This window comes from Hermetia illucens, chromosome 3 (assembly GCF_905115235.1).
Source record: "Hermetia illucens chromosome 3, iHerIll2.2.curated.20191125, whole genome shotgun sequence".
Classification (NCBI taxonomy): Eukaryota; Metazoa; Arthropoda; class Insecta; order Diptera; family Stratiomyidae; genus Hermetia; species Hermetia illucens.
This window is the reverse complement of record NC_051851.1, coordinates 2,304,149-2,321,412: the sequence shown is the minus strand read 5'-3', so window position 1 is coordinate 2,321,412 and position 17,264 is coordinate 2,304,149. Positions and strand designations below refer to the sequence as shown.

The following is a 17,264-nucleotide window of genomic DNA, read 5'->3' as shown; positions in this document are numbered from 1 at the left end:
CAAAGGAGTCACTAGTCACCTAAAGGGCTGTACTTTATTGCCAAGAAGTTCATTGAACTTTGTCCAATCCATTTTCCTAGGATTCCGTCCTTGTATCGCAAACCATTCGCCCACAATAGTCAAATTGCATTCTAGGTATCGGTGATCTGACGGTGAGCCACCATCTAGCACCCGCCAGTGTGTAATCAACTCTAACATTTTTAAAGTACAGACTGTTAGGTCAATTACTTCCCTTCTTCTCGGGCCCATGAACGTAGCGGTGCACCCTACGTTTGTAGTCATGAGACGAGCTGAAGTGATGAAATCAAATAGCTTCTCTCCTCTTGGATTACATTTGCTACTGCCCCAAGAAATATGTTGAGCATTCGCATCGCAATCTATTAAGAGTTCAAGACCACTTTATTCTGCATATGCTACCAGATCCCTTAGTTCTTGCGTCGGTGGGGGATACAAAGAATCATAGGGTAAATAAGCGGAGACAACTATAATGTTTTTTCCTCTCGCCATTAATCTGGTATTGTACTGGTCCTAGATTCCCCCTTTACTGATCCAATGTCATAAATTCTATTAAATCAAATCCATGGCTCATGCATCAGAAAAATGTAGGGGCAGTCCTGCAGCTTTGTCAGGCTCACTGCCAGCAGATTAGAGGAAGCCTTGCCATGCTGCAGGTTAATTTGACCAATCTTTATGTTTTTCGACATAAGTCCAATATGTAATGGGAAATTGGTAGAAGCGTATGCCGCGGTCCGCCTGCAGAGCATTCGTCTGTTCACCCCTTCACCAGTGCGAAATCGTTGTGGAAGAGCGCACCGAAGATGCTACAGTTCGCTCTGTATTGTGTGAGTCGTAGACCATCTATGTTCTTCGCTCTCAAAATGGAGATAATGCTCAACAGTTTCCTGATATAATTGAATTTCAATCTATCTAGAAAAAACTGGAGTACGGTATGGTGACTTCTCCTGAACACATTCAGATTCTTTTGGTCCAGTTCGAATAGTTAGCTCAAACTCTCCACGTTTGTAGATTTGTCGTTCCTGATATTCATGAACTTTCCCCTCCAGTGTCCAAAGTCCATATTCGGGTTCTGTTCACCCAACATGCGGATGATATCCTCTATCTTCTTTCGAGGGCCCGGTAACCAACATCCGACACCTTCCATTCTGCGCAGCTCGGTGTTCAAAATAGTGAACGTGGGCGGACGCAGCACTCAAAGCCGGGATCACCTGCTGGAACTACTTTAAGGCAGCCTCATCAGTGCACTCCAAATTAAGAAATCCATCGCGAAAACCATGATTGTCACATCTTGGCTTCGTTCCAGGATCCAGCATTTTCTTCCACTGGCATTCCCGGAGGATGATAGATTGTCCCTCTGACATTTTGCCGTCATTGGAGGAAACTCCCACGGCAGCAGTCAGAACTGAGGATGCAGCTTGCGCATACGTCCTCTTCCTTCCCGGCTTCGTGTCCGTATTTCTATGAGAGGGACCAGCTTCATCGAGATCTCTCTCGCTGATTTGATCTCCTCCCGGTACACCGGTTATAATGTAAGCCCTTTCCTGGCTAGCTTTGCCATAAAAACTAAATGCAAGCTTTCCGTTGAGTCGAAAAGCATATCTTCTGCAAATTTATCCACTGGGGGTATGATTTGGTGAGGTTTCCAAAATCCGCGCCTCGGCCGCAACATGATTTCTCATGGTCACGGGTGACTTCGAAGTCTGTGACTTCGTACCACTTGGAGAGTTTAAATCCATTGTTTCCATATTCATGTTTTTGGACACCCTTAGTGTAGTAGTAAACTACTGCAGGCTCCCCCACCACGACAAGATGGTGTCCGAGGGGTAGTCATCGAGATACTCTGGCCTCGTATAATTTTGATCGACGAACTTCATCAGCTTTTGAAGCTTTTGATGAGAAAGCAGACTACCTCCACATTAAGAAATGGCGACAATTTTCCACAGAAAAATGAAGGAAACATATTGGGTTGGGGAAAAAGAAATGTCGTATTTGTGATCGAAATTTGACGCTCTATTTAACATATTTAGAATTATCCGATTTAAGTCAAATATGCGCCGTTTTGTTCACAGACTTGTTGCCATTTCATTATCCCCGCTTATAAAACCCCCCTCCTTATTTGCAAAAAACTCAGACAGGCAGTTTTCGCAAGGCTCTTTTGAGGCCAACTTAGTAGCACCAAGAGCGTTTTGCATGGACCAGAAGGGATGGTAATCACTTGGTGCCAGGTTTGGACTGTACGGTGGGCGCGATAAAACATCCCATCTGAGCTCCCGTAGCTTCTGGCGGGTCATCAAAGATGTGTGAGGTCGAGCGTTGTCCTGGTGGAACACAACACCACTCCTATTGACCAATTCTGGCCGCTTCTGGTCAATCGCCTGCTTCAAACGGTCGAGTTGCGCACAGTAGAAGACCGACTTGAGGGTCTGGCCATAGTTGAGCAGCTCGTAGTGGATGATTCCCTTCCAATCCCACTAAACACACAGCAAAAGCTTCCTGGCTGTCAATCCGGGCTTGGCAATGGTTTGGGCCGGCTCGCCGCGCTTCGACCACGATCTTTTTCGCTTGCGCTTTTTTGCGTCAACTCGTGTGGCACCCAAACATCCAGCTTTTTTTAGAATCTAATCTTCTGCAAATGGTTCCAAACGATTTTATGGTCTTTACTCAATTCCTGGTCAATCGAGCGAATGCTCACATGCCGGTCTACTTGGATGATTTCGACGATTTTATCGGTTTCTACGATGATTGGCCTACCAGTACGGGGTGTACCTTCGACATCCACTACACCAGAACGTAATCGATCGAACCAACGCTGTGCTGTGCGAATCGTTACAGTATCGGGCCCATAAACTTCACAAATTTTTTCGGCCGCCTTCGTTGTATTTTTACCTCTCAGGTAGTAACAATGTAAAATATGACAAATTTCTTCCTTGGTGGACATTTAAGGATTCTTGGCAACCACATCTACTACGAGAAGTTTCTATTTCCGAAATACTATATGCAAATGGGGTAATTTTAGCCAAAAAAGGGAATTTATTCTATTGATTTACACACCTACATACCCAGCTCAATCTCAAGTTAGTCCTCATTTACCTAATAATTAGATATCTTGATACATATAATAACGATATTCGCTCGTTGCCATGCAAATGCTAACACCAAATCCTGTGTAAGCCGATTGATTTTGCTCTAAGCATGGAAATTATTGAGCTGAAATTGAGCACTCAATCATCACATATGTCGAATGGATAGCCCCTAACCTTCTCAGTAACAAACCCACATTAAACTCCGACCACTGCACACATATATACACAAAATCATGGAATTTAATAAAGCGTACAATACAAACTCCATCTGATCCGAACACTTTTTACACCATAGAGCCACCTACCCACTCTCGTTTTCCACCTACTCGATTCCTGCTTCACTTGCTTCACGACCTTTCTGCAGAATTTCACAACATCTAAGATAACCCAACAGCATAGACTGACATCTAATCCCTCTTGTGTTCTTACAGCAGCATCCCTAATGCTGAGAATCAATAGCACTACTTAAGGCTCTTGTGGTTAATCATAAAAGCAAAACAGATAATCCTAATTTACGAATCTCCATTACCATTTCGGATTCAGATATTGTGTGGCTTCCATGTGCTCTCCATTCAAGTTGGCTACCCTCGAACAGTTCACCCCTTGTCCTTGTCCCAATATGCCTGAGAGGATACCAAGCACAGTCCTATTGATATGTCGAATAAACAAGGATACGCACAGTAAAAGTTCGTGTCCTAAATTTCCCAGTGTTCAAATACAAAACACAATAAACATAAAGCGGACACAGAAGGACATGGGGAGCAAAAGGAACTTGAAAAGAAACTGTACGTACGGGAAACATTCGATATATACATACAAATCTTATAAGTCCCGAATTAATGTAATATTAGCTGCCCTTTGATCTTCATTTCCATCCGTCGTCGGGAAGATGCTTTCCTATTGTCACGTGTATTGTATTTTCCTGTGGCGAACATCTGTTTGTTTTCAAAAGGGTTTCCCACTTTACTCAGGAGCGGACTGGATACTGGAATAGACAATCGCCAGGAAACCTTAGTATCACCATAATGCGCTTCCATCCGCTTACGCTTCTCGCTTTGCTGGACCACGTTCCCCCAGCATGTACCTTAGGCCCAGTATCTGGCGATCACAAGGAGAATGGAAATTCCTGAATATCCGTTTATTTGCTCTGGACTTTAGTAAAAGACATTCATGGAATTTATGCTCAGTGGACTCACTGGTCATGGACCGTTTAGGATATATTTCGCCAGCCAGATGTGGAAGCAAATAAAGTGACCGACAAACAAACACACAAAGGCCGGACGAAATTATGTTCCGTACTTTTCACTTGCATTCTTTGTATCGGAATCGTGTCGGAAAGTGGTCGGGAAATGGGGAAATGGGGGCGGCATCATTAATCCGGCATATTTTTGTTGTTTTGTATGTTTGCTTTGGAAGTTGCCCCTTTTCACGGCAGAATACAAAGAGCCCAGTATTTTATTGTTTAATTTTTTTCTTCATTATTTCTCATTATGTTTGCTCCTCTCATCATTCGTTCTTCATTTATATTTACAGCGAGCAGTCCCGAATCGCAAATATGTCCTTTGGAAGGCTTATTCAGTCTCCGTGGGGCAATTGGACCACCGTATATAACATCCAGGCACAAACGTAACCATAATAACAAAGGACACAATCAGCATGGCCATCATCATCATGAGCAGGGACATAAAAGGTAATTTGTTAATTGAAATTTTGTGTTAAGAATGTTCAGTGCTCGTAGGGAAGCAGGAGGAAAGGTTGGACAGAAAAAACATCATTTAGAAGAATAAAGTTTCTTGCTTGTCCGCCTGTCGGTTGGCCCCGATATTTGCGCTTTTAGCGATGCCACTACGGTCGTATACGTGGCTCTAATGAAAGTCTGCAAATAAATTTTCCGGTTTTCCAAAACAAATTCATTAGCATCAGTTTGCATAGGAGACGAAGAAGAACTGGAAAAATTGCAGATAACAAGGACGAAACAATGACATTGCCGGAGCGAGTGAACATGGGATTTCTGATCCAAATGAATCTGACTTGTAACAGGGAATACGAAACTGTTGCTAATGAAGGCCGTCCCGAATGTTTTCGTAAGGATACCTTGTAAGCAAATATAACCTGACGAAATTTCATGCCTAGCAGAGTTTGGAAATGAAAATGTCCTGCAATGGGACAAGTAACTACGCAGTTTTCACAATCAAACAATTCAAGGCGACTGGACTCGTTTAAACCTTGATGCTTTGATATGTTTTGGTAAAGTGATGGATTGCAATGCTTTTTGTTGAGAAGTGGTCACTATTCAAATGTATACGTCCAAACGATAATAAAGATGTAGCCTTACTAAGTTTTTTAGATCCTTTGCAGCTGAGGCAACCGTGTGAAAAGGCCACGCCGGAAGAGCTAAAACTGGGAAACTGAGAAAAGCTTCGAACAAATTGTACCCTCTTACATTCACTTTAACAGTTCTGGCTTCTATGCCTGCAGATTGAAACTCCTTTCAGTAGATTTCTGATTTGGGTAGACCATGACTGCTTTGGCAAGAGCAAGAAGGCAGGGTCGAGCTTGTTCAGACTTTAAGAGCCACCCATAGGATGAGCATGCCGCTCACACGCATTTCCGCACGGCCCCACAAGCCTGGAGGATGTCACTGCTAAGAGGTGAAAATGGCTATGTTACGCTTGGGGCTCATATCATACCCCAGTTTTCAACAGGCTTCCAATACCACGAGTACTTCCGTTTGGAATACACTGGCGAATCGTAGAAACCGTACGACTCAGATACACTGTCGGTATCTGAAAAAACTTCCGTACCGATCTTTGATCCTTCAGTGAAGAATACTGTGCCATGGCCTTGCAATATGCCGCTGGTCTTCCACTCTGCCCTGGCTGGAAAATCTACAGCAAAACAGGCTTGCACGTAACTATGACCGTACGACTTCGTTGTCCAGTATCCGAACTCACGTAGTCTGACAGCACTACTCGCTACGACTTAAATGTGGAGATCTAGCGAGAGACGGTGTGGGAGTACATTGAGAGCATTTGCCGGGCAGGACTGTAGAGCCCCAGTAGCGCCTACACACTCGGTTCTTTGAATCCTATTAAGTTTCGTACTATTGTGCTATTTGCTCAGCGTCTGCCACCATACAATCTCCGGCCGGAAACCCTGTTTCTTTGTAAATGTCTTCTTGCTGGCATAGAATGCAATACAAGCCTTCTTAACACGCTGCTTCGGATATAGGATTACACCCAGAAACTTTACATTAGAGGAAAAAGCCAACATTTATTCATTAAACCGCATGGGGATGGGGAATTCGGAAACCCTTATCTTGGTGGTGAATAGCATCAGTTCCATTTTGATTGGATTTACGTCGAGTTCATATCTTGCGGTCCACAGGCACACTTTCCAAACGCCCCTATCCTAATAGAGGAAAACATCCCTGACATCAATGTCACCAACATCCGTAAAGTTTCACCCTGGGCCGTGTCTCTGCTCACAGCTCTGGTCAGGTGGTTACTTCCCAGATCAGACTGTATTATCCTGGTTCTTAATATGGATATTATCCTTCAATCCAATACTGCTCCAAGCTTCTTTGAAGGCGTTGGTATTAACGTTGTTGAATGCTCCCTTTACGAGGTTCGTCTGAAAAGTCCGTGCAAAGATAAAAACTACTTAATTTTTTGGGGTAAACCTTTTTTTATTTTTCGACATAATCTCCTTTTAGGCTTATACAGTTCTCCCAACGCTGCTCTAGTTTCTTAATCCCTTCCGAATAATAGGATTAATCCAAGTCTGAAAAATAGCCATTCGTTACTTCAATCACTTCAAATTGGGGAACAAATAGTAGTCCGAGGGAGCCAAGTCTGGCGTATGAGGGAGGGGGGAGGCGTAAAACATCTTGAAACCATATTTCCATTAATTTTACGACCACAACTGCTGAGACGATAGCTGGTACATTGTCGTGATGGAAAAGACCTTTTTCGTGTGCCAATCGTGGGCATTTTTCTTACAGCTCATTTCTCAAATGGTCCAATAACGATAAATAATATGCACCTGTAATAGTTGTACCCTTTTCCAGATAGTCGATGAGGGTTATTCCTTGTGAATTCCAAAAAACACTCGCCATAACCTTTCCGGTCGAAGGAACTGTCTTCGCCTTTTCAGGAGTGTACCTGGTAGGTCCAAGTTCCATCCACAATGACGAAATGATGCTCAAAGTCCTGCGGATTCTTCTCGAACAACTGCAAGTCGTCCTTGCAACACTTCACACGATTTCGGTTTTGGTCAAACTTGAGCAATCACACATGACCCATCCTGCGGCTAGCTTTTTCATGTCAAAATGTGTATACGAAATATTATGCACCCGTTCAAATCGAGATACCCACAGCACTAGCAATCTCATGCACCTTTACTCTTCTATCAACCATCACCATATCATGAATTTTGTTATTTTCTGAAGAAGTAACCTCAATAAAGCATCCAACATTCAGCGTCACTTGTGCCCATATTTTCACTCCGAAAATTTTGAAACCATTTATAAACTGTTCTAATCGAAGGTGCAGAGTCGCCATATTATTTAGTTTCTTGAGGCTTTTGCCTTTCATAAAGTAATGTTTTATCACCACACGAAATCCTTTTTCGTCCATTTTGTGAAAGTCACTCGACTTCCGCGATTCAAACGAATGCCAAACACAAAGAAATAGACCGACCTGACAGAAACTACGTGTGTGTTCTTCCAGGATATGCTGCTTACTAAACATGACCTTGATACGCTTGATACACTCAATCCTGCCAATTACCTCGTGGAGAGCGGTTTCTGTGGATTTGCCTTTAAAGTAGGCATGCTGAGACGGGGAGAAAGGCGTTATCTCCGTAAGTGGATATCCAGGACGCACTCTAGGATCTTCAACACAAAAGGGGTGAGGCTGATTGGTCGAAAGTCCTTCGCGGACTAATGACCACATCTGCTCGCTTTTGGTGTGAAAACCACTCATGCGCATCTCCAACTGTTGTACGCATCCCAAAGAGATACAGCTCCGGTAAATCTCGACAAGCCACAACACAACCATTTCTCGCTGCTTCTGTAGGATGACTGGCATTATGCCATCTGGGCCCGGAGATTTACAGGATTCGCCTTCAAAATTTGGATGAATTAAACAACATGTTTATGATCATTTTTTATTAAAAAAACATCTGAAAGTGATATCATATGATGTAACCGCCATTAGCTGCAATGGCAGCCTCTATCCTTGGTCTGAAGCCCTTACATGCCCTCCTCAGGGTAACTCCGTCCATTTCCGCGACAATAGCGACTGTCAATATGTTGGAGTTGGGATGCCAAGACTTGATAGTGTCCCTTTCACCTACGTTTCAAACGTAAAAGTCCAAGCGATTTGAGGGGATTGGAGGACCGAAATATCTCAAACCAACTTCACATTACCTGAAAGCCAATTCTGGACCAAATGGCCCATGTGGACCGAAGCGCCGTCTTGTTGGAAAACAAATAGCCTTCTGGATGCAATATCTTCCATTCGCGGCTTGACAACATTTTTTAAAACCCTCAAATAAACTTCTTTGGTCACAGTTTCTCTTTTTTGGAAAAAACGCGGTGGCATAACATCACCCTCACTTAGTACATGAAAACTGTTCGAAAATTTCGTTCTAGCTACAAAAGGAAAAAAATCTGAATCGTCCCATTTCATTTTCCATGGAAGAGATAAGCATCTGCCTTTTCTTTATCGTGTAGGAATGATATCGGGTGTTTTCTTTAACAATTCTCTCTCTTAAGTCCTTTTTATAGGTTCTGGGGTCCTCGAGAGACATTCTTTCATGGGTAGCTTTCTCGTCAGGGTACATTAATCTTCGCACTGATCTTGGTCTTATACTTTGATACAATGCTACAAACGGTCGACCTTGTGTATCCAAAATTACCGAATTATTTCCGTTGCAGTTCAACTATCACAGATCTCGATCGTACTCTGCATTTCCATTCGTCATTGCGCGATTTTGAAGTTAACGTAATTTATTGTTGTCAGCTGAGTACTCGCACGACAAAAATGTCTCCTGCTGAAAGCATACTGTCACGGAGAATTCAAATTTAATTTTGTCCAAATTTTGGTGACGCATCCTGTATATGTGGAGAAGCTGTTCATATCCCAGCCGATTTTATTATGGTCTCTCACAGTCTGTCTCACTGGCGGGGAAGTGCATCTGAACCAGCAACTCCAGGGTTACACCAGAAGATTTCCGACTTTTTAAGAAAGGATGGGCTCCTAGGTTCCTTGGACAGAATCTTATTGAGTTTTGGAAACTCACTGGTGTTTTTAATGTTCTGACAACAGTCCAACTAGGACCGCCCTCTTGGCAGTCTTGATAGCCGACTTGTAGTTCATCAGGCAATCTTTGCCAATATTTGTGGCTGTAGCTGATATTGAAGATATTCCTGGTCAGCTTCCTGGGGCTACACGGATCTTCATTCCACCATGGTAGCAATATGTTTTTGTTGTATTTAATAGGGCACGAGACTTTAAAGGCGATTTCGAATGCCTTTTCCAGAGCCCTGACCTTTGATTCTAGTTCATCTGTCGTGCTAATCTTACTAATTTGCGGACCGGAGAGTCCTTGATAACTTGACCAAACTTCCTCCACTCGATCCTCCTGGAATCTGTGGAAGGTTTGGAGACCTCTGGGTTGAGATCTAGACTGAAAAGTATCCAACTCTGATCTGAGAAGAACCTCTGGTCAGACACTCTCCTATTCTCCACCTTAAGAATCCCATTGTTAATTATTAGGGGGATATCAAGAAGCTCCTTCCAACCGTCACAGTTATCAGAGCTGCGAAAATGGAAGGTTGGTGTACTGCCACTTTTACACACCGACATATTTGTGTTAATAATGAAATTAAGGAATGACTCACCTCTTTCGTTGATTTCCAGGCAGACCCAAAGCATATGCCTTGCATTAACATGGCAGCCTATCAACAGGTTGGCCTTCTACCCTGCGATAATGAACGTCAAATATTGCAGCTCTTCTGATGGAGCTTATCGGTCGTGAGTCATGCAACCCGAGGAAATGTGCACATACTCCTTTCCCGCCTGCTCTAGTTTGACCACGGACAGAAAAACGTGCAGATAAGTATAATATTTCCTTTGGAGCCTTTGATAGTTCGGTCGCTTCCGATCCAGGGCTGCTGTATTAGTGTGACGTTGATGTCCTCCTCTAGGAGGGAAACCAGCAGAGTAGCTGAAGCGCACTTCAAGCGCTGCAAATGCATTTGCGCTGCGCTCAGCATGGTCTGCTTGCTTAGGGGACTCGTCAATCCCCGGCAGTCGATCTGCATCTGCTCCAACAGCTCATTGGCGGCGTCGGCTGGATCCATATCGTCGGCCGGTTTCGCAGAGCGGAACACTTTCACTTTTCCGTTCCTGATTCTGAATCATACTTTGTATTCTGCTTTTTCCAGTGCCTCCTCCTCTCCGTTTATACGGAGCAAAAAATGTTGGCTATTCGCCTGGGGATCCTATTACTTGGTAACTATCTAGTCGTTCATGAGAATCCTGGGGCGCCGGGATTGGACGAGCTTGGCCTTATCCATGCGAATCTTCGGCAACCAGTTGCGAAGCGCTGGTAGGCTCATGAGAAGTAAATTTGTGCTTTACGTCCTCTCAGGGGTAGCTGATCTTAGCGACACACGAACCGAGAAAGCACCTGGAGAATGAGTGCTCAAAAACTATAACATGGCACCCACGGGCCACATGAGAGGAATCGAAGCAGGAGATGTATCCCATGTGATCGCCTTTGTCGTCCAGAAGATGCTCGATGACTATCTCCGATAGCCTAGTCTCAACACTGGTCGACACCTCCGGCGTTAGTTTACTACTGCTCCTAGCCACGTAGCTGAAGGATTTCGCAGCGTGTGGCATGGCGGCCGACTGTTGCTGCTTATCTGTTTGCAGAGGTTGCTTGGCGTCCGAGTCTTTGCACACTCTCCTCCGGTTGTGTTGTTGTTCGACCTCATCATCCTGCTCGTCGACAGCACCGTCCTCCTTATTATTTGCAATCTTGCTCAAAATATGCATGGCCTTCTGTTACTGGCTCTTGAACGGGACTCCAGTGGACCTCTGCATTTTTGTCAGCCCTTGCTTAGGGGGGAGGGGGGTGAAGTCGACGGTTCCGAGTTAGGAGTACTATGACTGGTACTCCCTACACCCAGCTCGACGGCAACTACTGCAAAGTACTACTGAGAAGTCCCTGCGCTTGGTTTCAGCACAGTGGTGCTACGACTGACACCAATGTACTGCCCTCAACGGCTACTATCTTCTGGCTGGATGCCAGCAGCTCGTCCTCCAATAATGCGACTCGCATCACCCCCTTTTTTTCTATTGTCTGTTTTTCGTGTCTTTTGGTTGAGTCTATGTCCCACGAGTAATCCGAGAAAATGTCCATTCTGGCTATCGTGGCTACCAGTGTAAGGGTCTTATTTGAAACTAAAGGTGTCCAAGGTATTCAGAGTTTGCATTCTAAAGATCAGCCTCCCCATTCGCCACGCAGCCCTCGGCATATGCTGTTCCGCCTTGCCTTGGGGTAATATTAACACATCCAGTGCAGAGAGAACAATCCTCCGGCTGTTACTTCGGCGTATCCCCCCACAAGATCCGCACTCTTGGCCCATCCGAAGACGGTTTCCAGCGACCATAGCGAGGAAGTCGTGTGAGGACTTGCCGAATTATGCAACCTTAATCTGAAACATAATCAGACCAGACCGCCAACCGCCAGGTAGTTAAAATGGATTTGAACAAGCATTATTTCTCATAGTATTTCACACCCTTCCTAATTACGAGTAGAGAGATGCTTCAATCATGTAGGTGAAGACCTAATTGTGTTTTGTAAATCATCAGTGTTGCTCCTGCGCAACCTCCTTGTTTCAAGGATGGATCTTCCTAGCAAATGCGGGGGCTTCAACTCTCCATAATATGTGGAGGGCATGGCATTTTTCTCATTCGGGAAGTGACAATTGCTGAGGCAATCCTACCCTTTTTTTCTTCCATACGGCCTTTTAGGTTATTCCTCACATTTGAAGTTACTGCTAAATAGACGAAGTTAGTTAAGAAGTTGGCTAGTGCCCTTTTAACTTTCATCGAAAAATACTTTGATCAGCATCTATATCTAAAATGTTCCTCTCTTAGTTTTCTTGGGAGGTATATCCTTCAAATGAATACATTTAGGTGCTATGTGGACCCAATTATCTATTCATTGAAACACCACCAGTTTTGGAGTTTGAGTTCCCCATTTTTGACTTGGAAAGTTTTTCGAGTCTCTTCCATAGTCATTTGGGTCGATGCACCAGTAAATTGTGAACTTCTTCCTGTGCCTAGCCTTCCGCATTTAAACATTAATAAATGTTCCCATATCCACCGTACAGACAGATAAACCGACAGGTTAACAGGCAGGTAGACGGCAGGCTGACAGGCAAACCGATAAACAAGCAGACAAACAGACAATCGAATGGCAAACAGATAGATAAGCAGGCATAGCGGAAAACGAAAGTGTCCGTTGGAACATGTCTTCCATTTTCTTTCATTAACTCAGGGTATTTATTGGACATTCTAATCGTAAAGAAATTTCACTTCAAAAGACGAATTTCATGAAAATTATGCCAACAAAAATGTACATTACAAATTCTCGATTTCAGGCACGGAATTCAAAGCTTCCGAAATTCTGAGGAGTTTGGTCAAACATCCTGGCAATCTCATACTCGAGGTCTTTCAATTAGAAGTCGACGTGCTGCCACTAACCCCACCATATCGAGCCAGACCCGCTCCGTAGTAATCTCCGGATACGATTTAATAGACTCCTCGAGTGTTGCTGACTCTGTTCCATATAAATCGAAAGTCCTTGTTCCGAATCATAGAAGCAATCGCATTTCTATGGAAGGAAGTGAAACCTTTCACAAAGGCACTGGCAATAATGACGATGATGGCGCAGATGAAGAGAATATCCTCGATATAACAAACGAAAAAACAATTGAGATGCCGCCAAATGTGGATGGAGGACTCAGTGCATCATCGCAGCAACGCAACCGTCGGGACGTTCCAGCATGTATAGTAAATTATAAAGCACAACGGCAGCTCCTGGTCGGTTGTACGGATCCAAATTTGATTGAAGTCCGACCTAGATGCAGTGAGGATGGCGAGGAATGTAAGTAATTTGATTTTGATGTAAATTCGATTTAACTTGATTTGATTGTTTCTTTTATTCTCAGTTAGCTTCCACATATAGCCTTAAGTGTCGGAGGAAGTCACGTTGTGAAGTTATTTAATCAGTTCCGGGAACTGGCTTACAACCATTCGCCTCAATTGAACATTATTTGTTTCCGTAAAATACTGTTACTGACAGGCCATGTAGCAGTTGTTTGCAGGTTTAAAACTCCGACTGGATTATCAATTCACAGTAAATTTCTCTTCTAAAGCAATTGGAGTGTCCTCCAAACTACATCTGTGTACTCCTTTTAATACGAAGACATTATCCTATGCACAGTTACCAAGTACTTATTCTGTGAGCCTAACGTCCTTGTTGCTTCCTATCAACATTTCGATCATCCAAACAATTTCGATTTCAGCTTACTCCCTCTTTTTTGGTCCACCCCTCGTTTGGGCTTAGCAACCCAAGCTTCAAAAATAAAAAGCGAAAACGGCTTCGGAACTCATCAGACGTTGCCTCACCTCTGCCCTGGGAGCAGCGTCATCGATGTGTTTCGCAGATCTAAAATGCCCAGTTTTTATAATTCGCATTCGATATTGAGCGCAATCCATCAATATAAATGGGTCGCTTACAATACGAGGGGTGGCATCCCCGAGGTGCCCGAGCAAGTAGTTCTGATCCCCTAGCCGGCATAATACCTGCATTCTAGGTAGAAGCCTTGAGAAATTTCTCAGTGAAGAGCGAACTGCGAGTGACCGATACATGCCGGGACACACTGGGTGTCCCCGGAGCCGTCGACAACTTGTCGACGTCGATGGGGTGAAGGGAACCTAGCTCTGCCAAGGTGCAAGTTGTAGCATTTATCAGGAGCCAATCCCTTCGGGACCCTGATCGGGAAGTGTGCATTGACCCGTAATAGACCGCGTTGCCCCGAGCTAGTGCTGATTTGCCCGCGAATTCCGAAATCAGCTAAGCGTAGATTGGATCTCAGGGTGCTGAGGTAAAGGCTTTATCCCCGAGGCTATACACATTCCTCACTATTGTGGCTCGCGCCCGTGCACACAATGCGCCTGTAAAAATTTGAATGACGAATAAAAAAAATATAAATGAGGAGATAGTGGGAATAGCGAGTGAGGTAGCTGCGTTTGCACGCAGCACGAAAGTGCGACGCTTGTCCCAGCGCCCAGTGAAGGAACGGGAGACATCGGGATGCGCAAACAGAAAAAAATGCTGGCAGAGTAATGTAGCATCTGCGACGGAGACGGCAACCCAAACCGTACCATGCAATGCTGTCGCCGCGGAAGGAAACACAGTGTTGACTACTGAAAGGCCCAGATGGCTTCGAATATAAGCTGAGTGGGAGCGCTGTCGACTATTCTTGCGAAAGCCGAAGTAGAAAGGCTTATCAAAAAATGCGCGGCAGCTGTAAAGTGCATACATTCTGAAACGTTCCTCCAGAAAAACGTCAACAAAGGGATAAAAGACGGACTTATGGAGCTGGAGGAACTCTTGGACAGACTGAGTCCTCAGTGAAATCCTTTATACAATCAAACCCGAAGATAGTGGAGCAGAAGCGTCTTCCATTCGTAAAACGAAGAGTGGTGGAGTCCTCATCGAATTAGACCCAAGGACAACATTTAAAGGTACGTTTTGTGAAATCCAAGACCTTGACTGCCTAACAGAAAAGAACGAAGTAGAAGAGGCCATTGAGCGCGAATGTGCGGAGGTAACCAATGTCCGAATTGGTATCACCTCTGCGAACTCCTGGGGTAAAAAACTCCATGCGGTAGAAGTCGCGGAGCAATGCGCGAGGAAGCGTCTTAGCAGCGGGGAAATCAGAATTGGTTGGGTGATCTGTAGGATACGAATCTGGGTCGCCCTAACCAAATGTTACAGATGTTTAGATTATGGGCACACGTCTGCAACCTGCCAGGGACTGGACAGGAGGACAACATGCCGCAGACGCGGTCAGGCAGTGCTCATCAGTGAGCAGCACCGGAACAGAAGGGCATCGAGACGTGGCAAGTCGATGTATTGGTGGACAACAGAAATTGCGAAGCTCCGGAAGCAGTGTCACAAACTCCGCCGCTTGACGCAACGTCTAAACGACCGGGAGGAGCCATGTACCCTAGCCACAGAGCACAGGACTTGATGATCGAGGTGAATGGGAACCGTGAGAATTCGGTTAGAAACTGGACCGCATTGCACGCGCACTGCATACTCCGTACAGGATGATGACGGCAGTGCGGAGAGTGCCGAAAACTGCCCACTTTTCTCCATAAAAGAGTTGGAAGAGGCAGTCCTCTCTATGAAAAACAAAGATGAACTTTTTCGAATAAGCCAAAACAGCAGCGGGCAAGGCTGCAACTGGAGTTTCGGCCTTAAGTCAGCTAATGGTTGATTGTGTACTTTGCAATAGAGTGACACTCCTTGGATATTGATGGCTGGGAACCCGCTTAACTGCTCCCAAAAACCGCCAGTACTGGATTTCCGAAGTTCTAAAATTTTAACCACGGATGAAGATGTTGTTCCCACCTACCCAGCCTACGCATAAGCATGCCCATACACACATCTTCGGGTGCGTACATATGCATGTGCATAACACGTTCATCTAGTGTTCCCTTATCCGACCCCTCTCCCATCAAGTATGTCTACGCCTAATGGAAGATTTGGCAACTACACACAGGGTCATGCTAGGTCCTACAAAACTACATCAGCATCAAACCTGCAATAAACAAACAGGCCCGAAACAATTTCGAGAACAAAGATAAACTCTACAGCCTTACCAGACAACTTATCACAACTTGTTGTTCGAAAGAATCATTCCACACATTGGAGCATATCGAGTAGTACGACACCTGAACAAGGAACTCGTTATCAATAATAATAACATGAAAAAAAAACTGAAAATGCGCTTTTCCTGGCTATCTAAATTCTGGAAATGCAGTATCTCTACACCAAGGTCGAGTTGAAGCTCTTGTGTTCTAGTGTTCTTTCTGTGTTGTTATATGGGAATAGCACATGGAAAGTGACTCCCCTGTCACTCAAAGGCTACAAACCTTCGTAAACACTTGTCTGCATCGTATCATCGAGGTACGCTCGTTGATACTATTACAAACGAAGAACTTGGTTGGCGCACAGGTTTTGCACCCGTATGCGATGTGATCAAGCGGCAGAAGTGGCAGTAGATAGGTGCCACAACTGTTTTGCTAGCTACGCCATCTAATGTAATCTACTATCCCAAGTTGACCAACGAGTGGGTTGCTCCAGAGGAAGAAGGAGTACAGGCGTCTCGGGAAGTCCTGAAGGGAACTGAAGGGCATTTCAGGTAACCGCGTGTGATGGCGCGTACGGTTGACCCCTATACCCTAACAAGGGGTAAATGGCAACCATATATATATTTTAATCAAGAGCATATTTCATATGTTTGCATTCAGAAAAATAAATCTCTTTGGTTCGTTTTTTATTGATTTACCATCTTGTTGATTAGCACTAGGCTTATGTGATTTGTATTGAAACCACAATGTACATTCCACTGATCTCATATCCTATTCCCCACATTGATTACGTGTAAAATCAAAAATTTATTGTATATATTCATTTCAGCGTATCTTTGTCATGGCTCATGGACCGAAAACAGCACAGTGTACATAGTAGCGAAGAATCAAGCCACCCAACATGGAGTTTGCATTAGTTATAAGCAATTAGATGGGAATGATGGTCTGCTGGTCGTGGGAGATTCATGTTATCGAGGACTACAAAAACCGCCTGATCATCATTTCGTAGCTAATCTAACATTAGCCGGTACGTGAATTCATGCAAATTTTCTCTCTTCACACTTTCACAATACATTTCACACCAAATAAAATGCAGCCACAAATTGCAAACCATTCTGTCTAATTGTTAGAGTTTTACACGTGGAAATAGAGCGAAAAGTTTCGTCTCCTATAAATTCTGTATCTAAAAATTTTT

At 44.3% G+C, this 17,264-nt stretch overlaps 1 protein-coding gene across 5 annotated transcripts in view; it reads left to right on the top strand.

Annotated features, from left to right (window-relative positions):
• The window catches only part of LOC119652536, a 425,047-nt gene that overhangs the window by 394,460 nt on the left and 13,323 nt on the right, over positions 1 to 17,264 (top strand). For all 5 annotated transcript variants that reach the window (XR_005249556.1, XM_038056740.1, XM_038056739.1 and 2 more), the window contains exons 12-14: positions 4,635 to 4,791; positions 12,784 to 13,289; positions 16,899 to 17,096. Coding sequence is in view for 4 of the 5 variants with exons in the window: in XM_038056740.1 (XP_037912668.1) it covers positions 4,635 to 4,791; positions 12,784 to 13,289; positions 16,899 to 17,096 (861 nt within the window). In the remaining variant the exon portion in view is untranslated. The remainder of the gene's footprint in view (positions 1 to 4,634; positions 4,792 to 12,783; positions 13,290 to 16,898; positions 17,097 to 17,264) is intronic.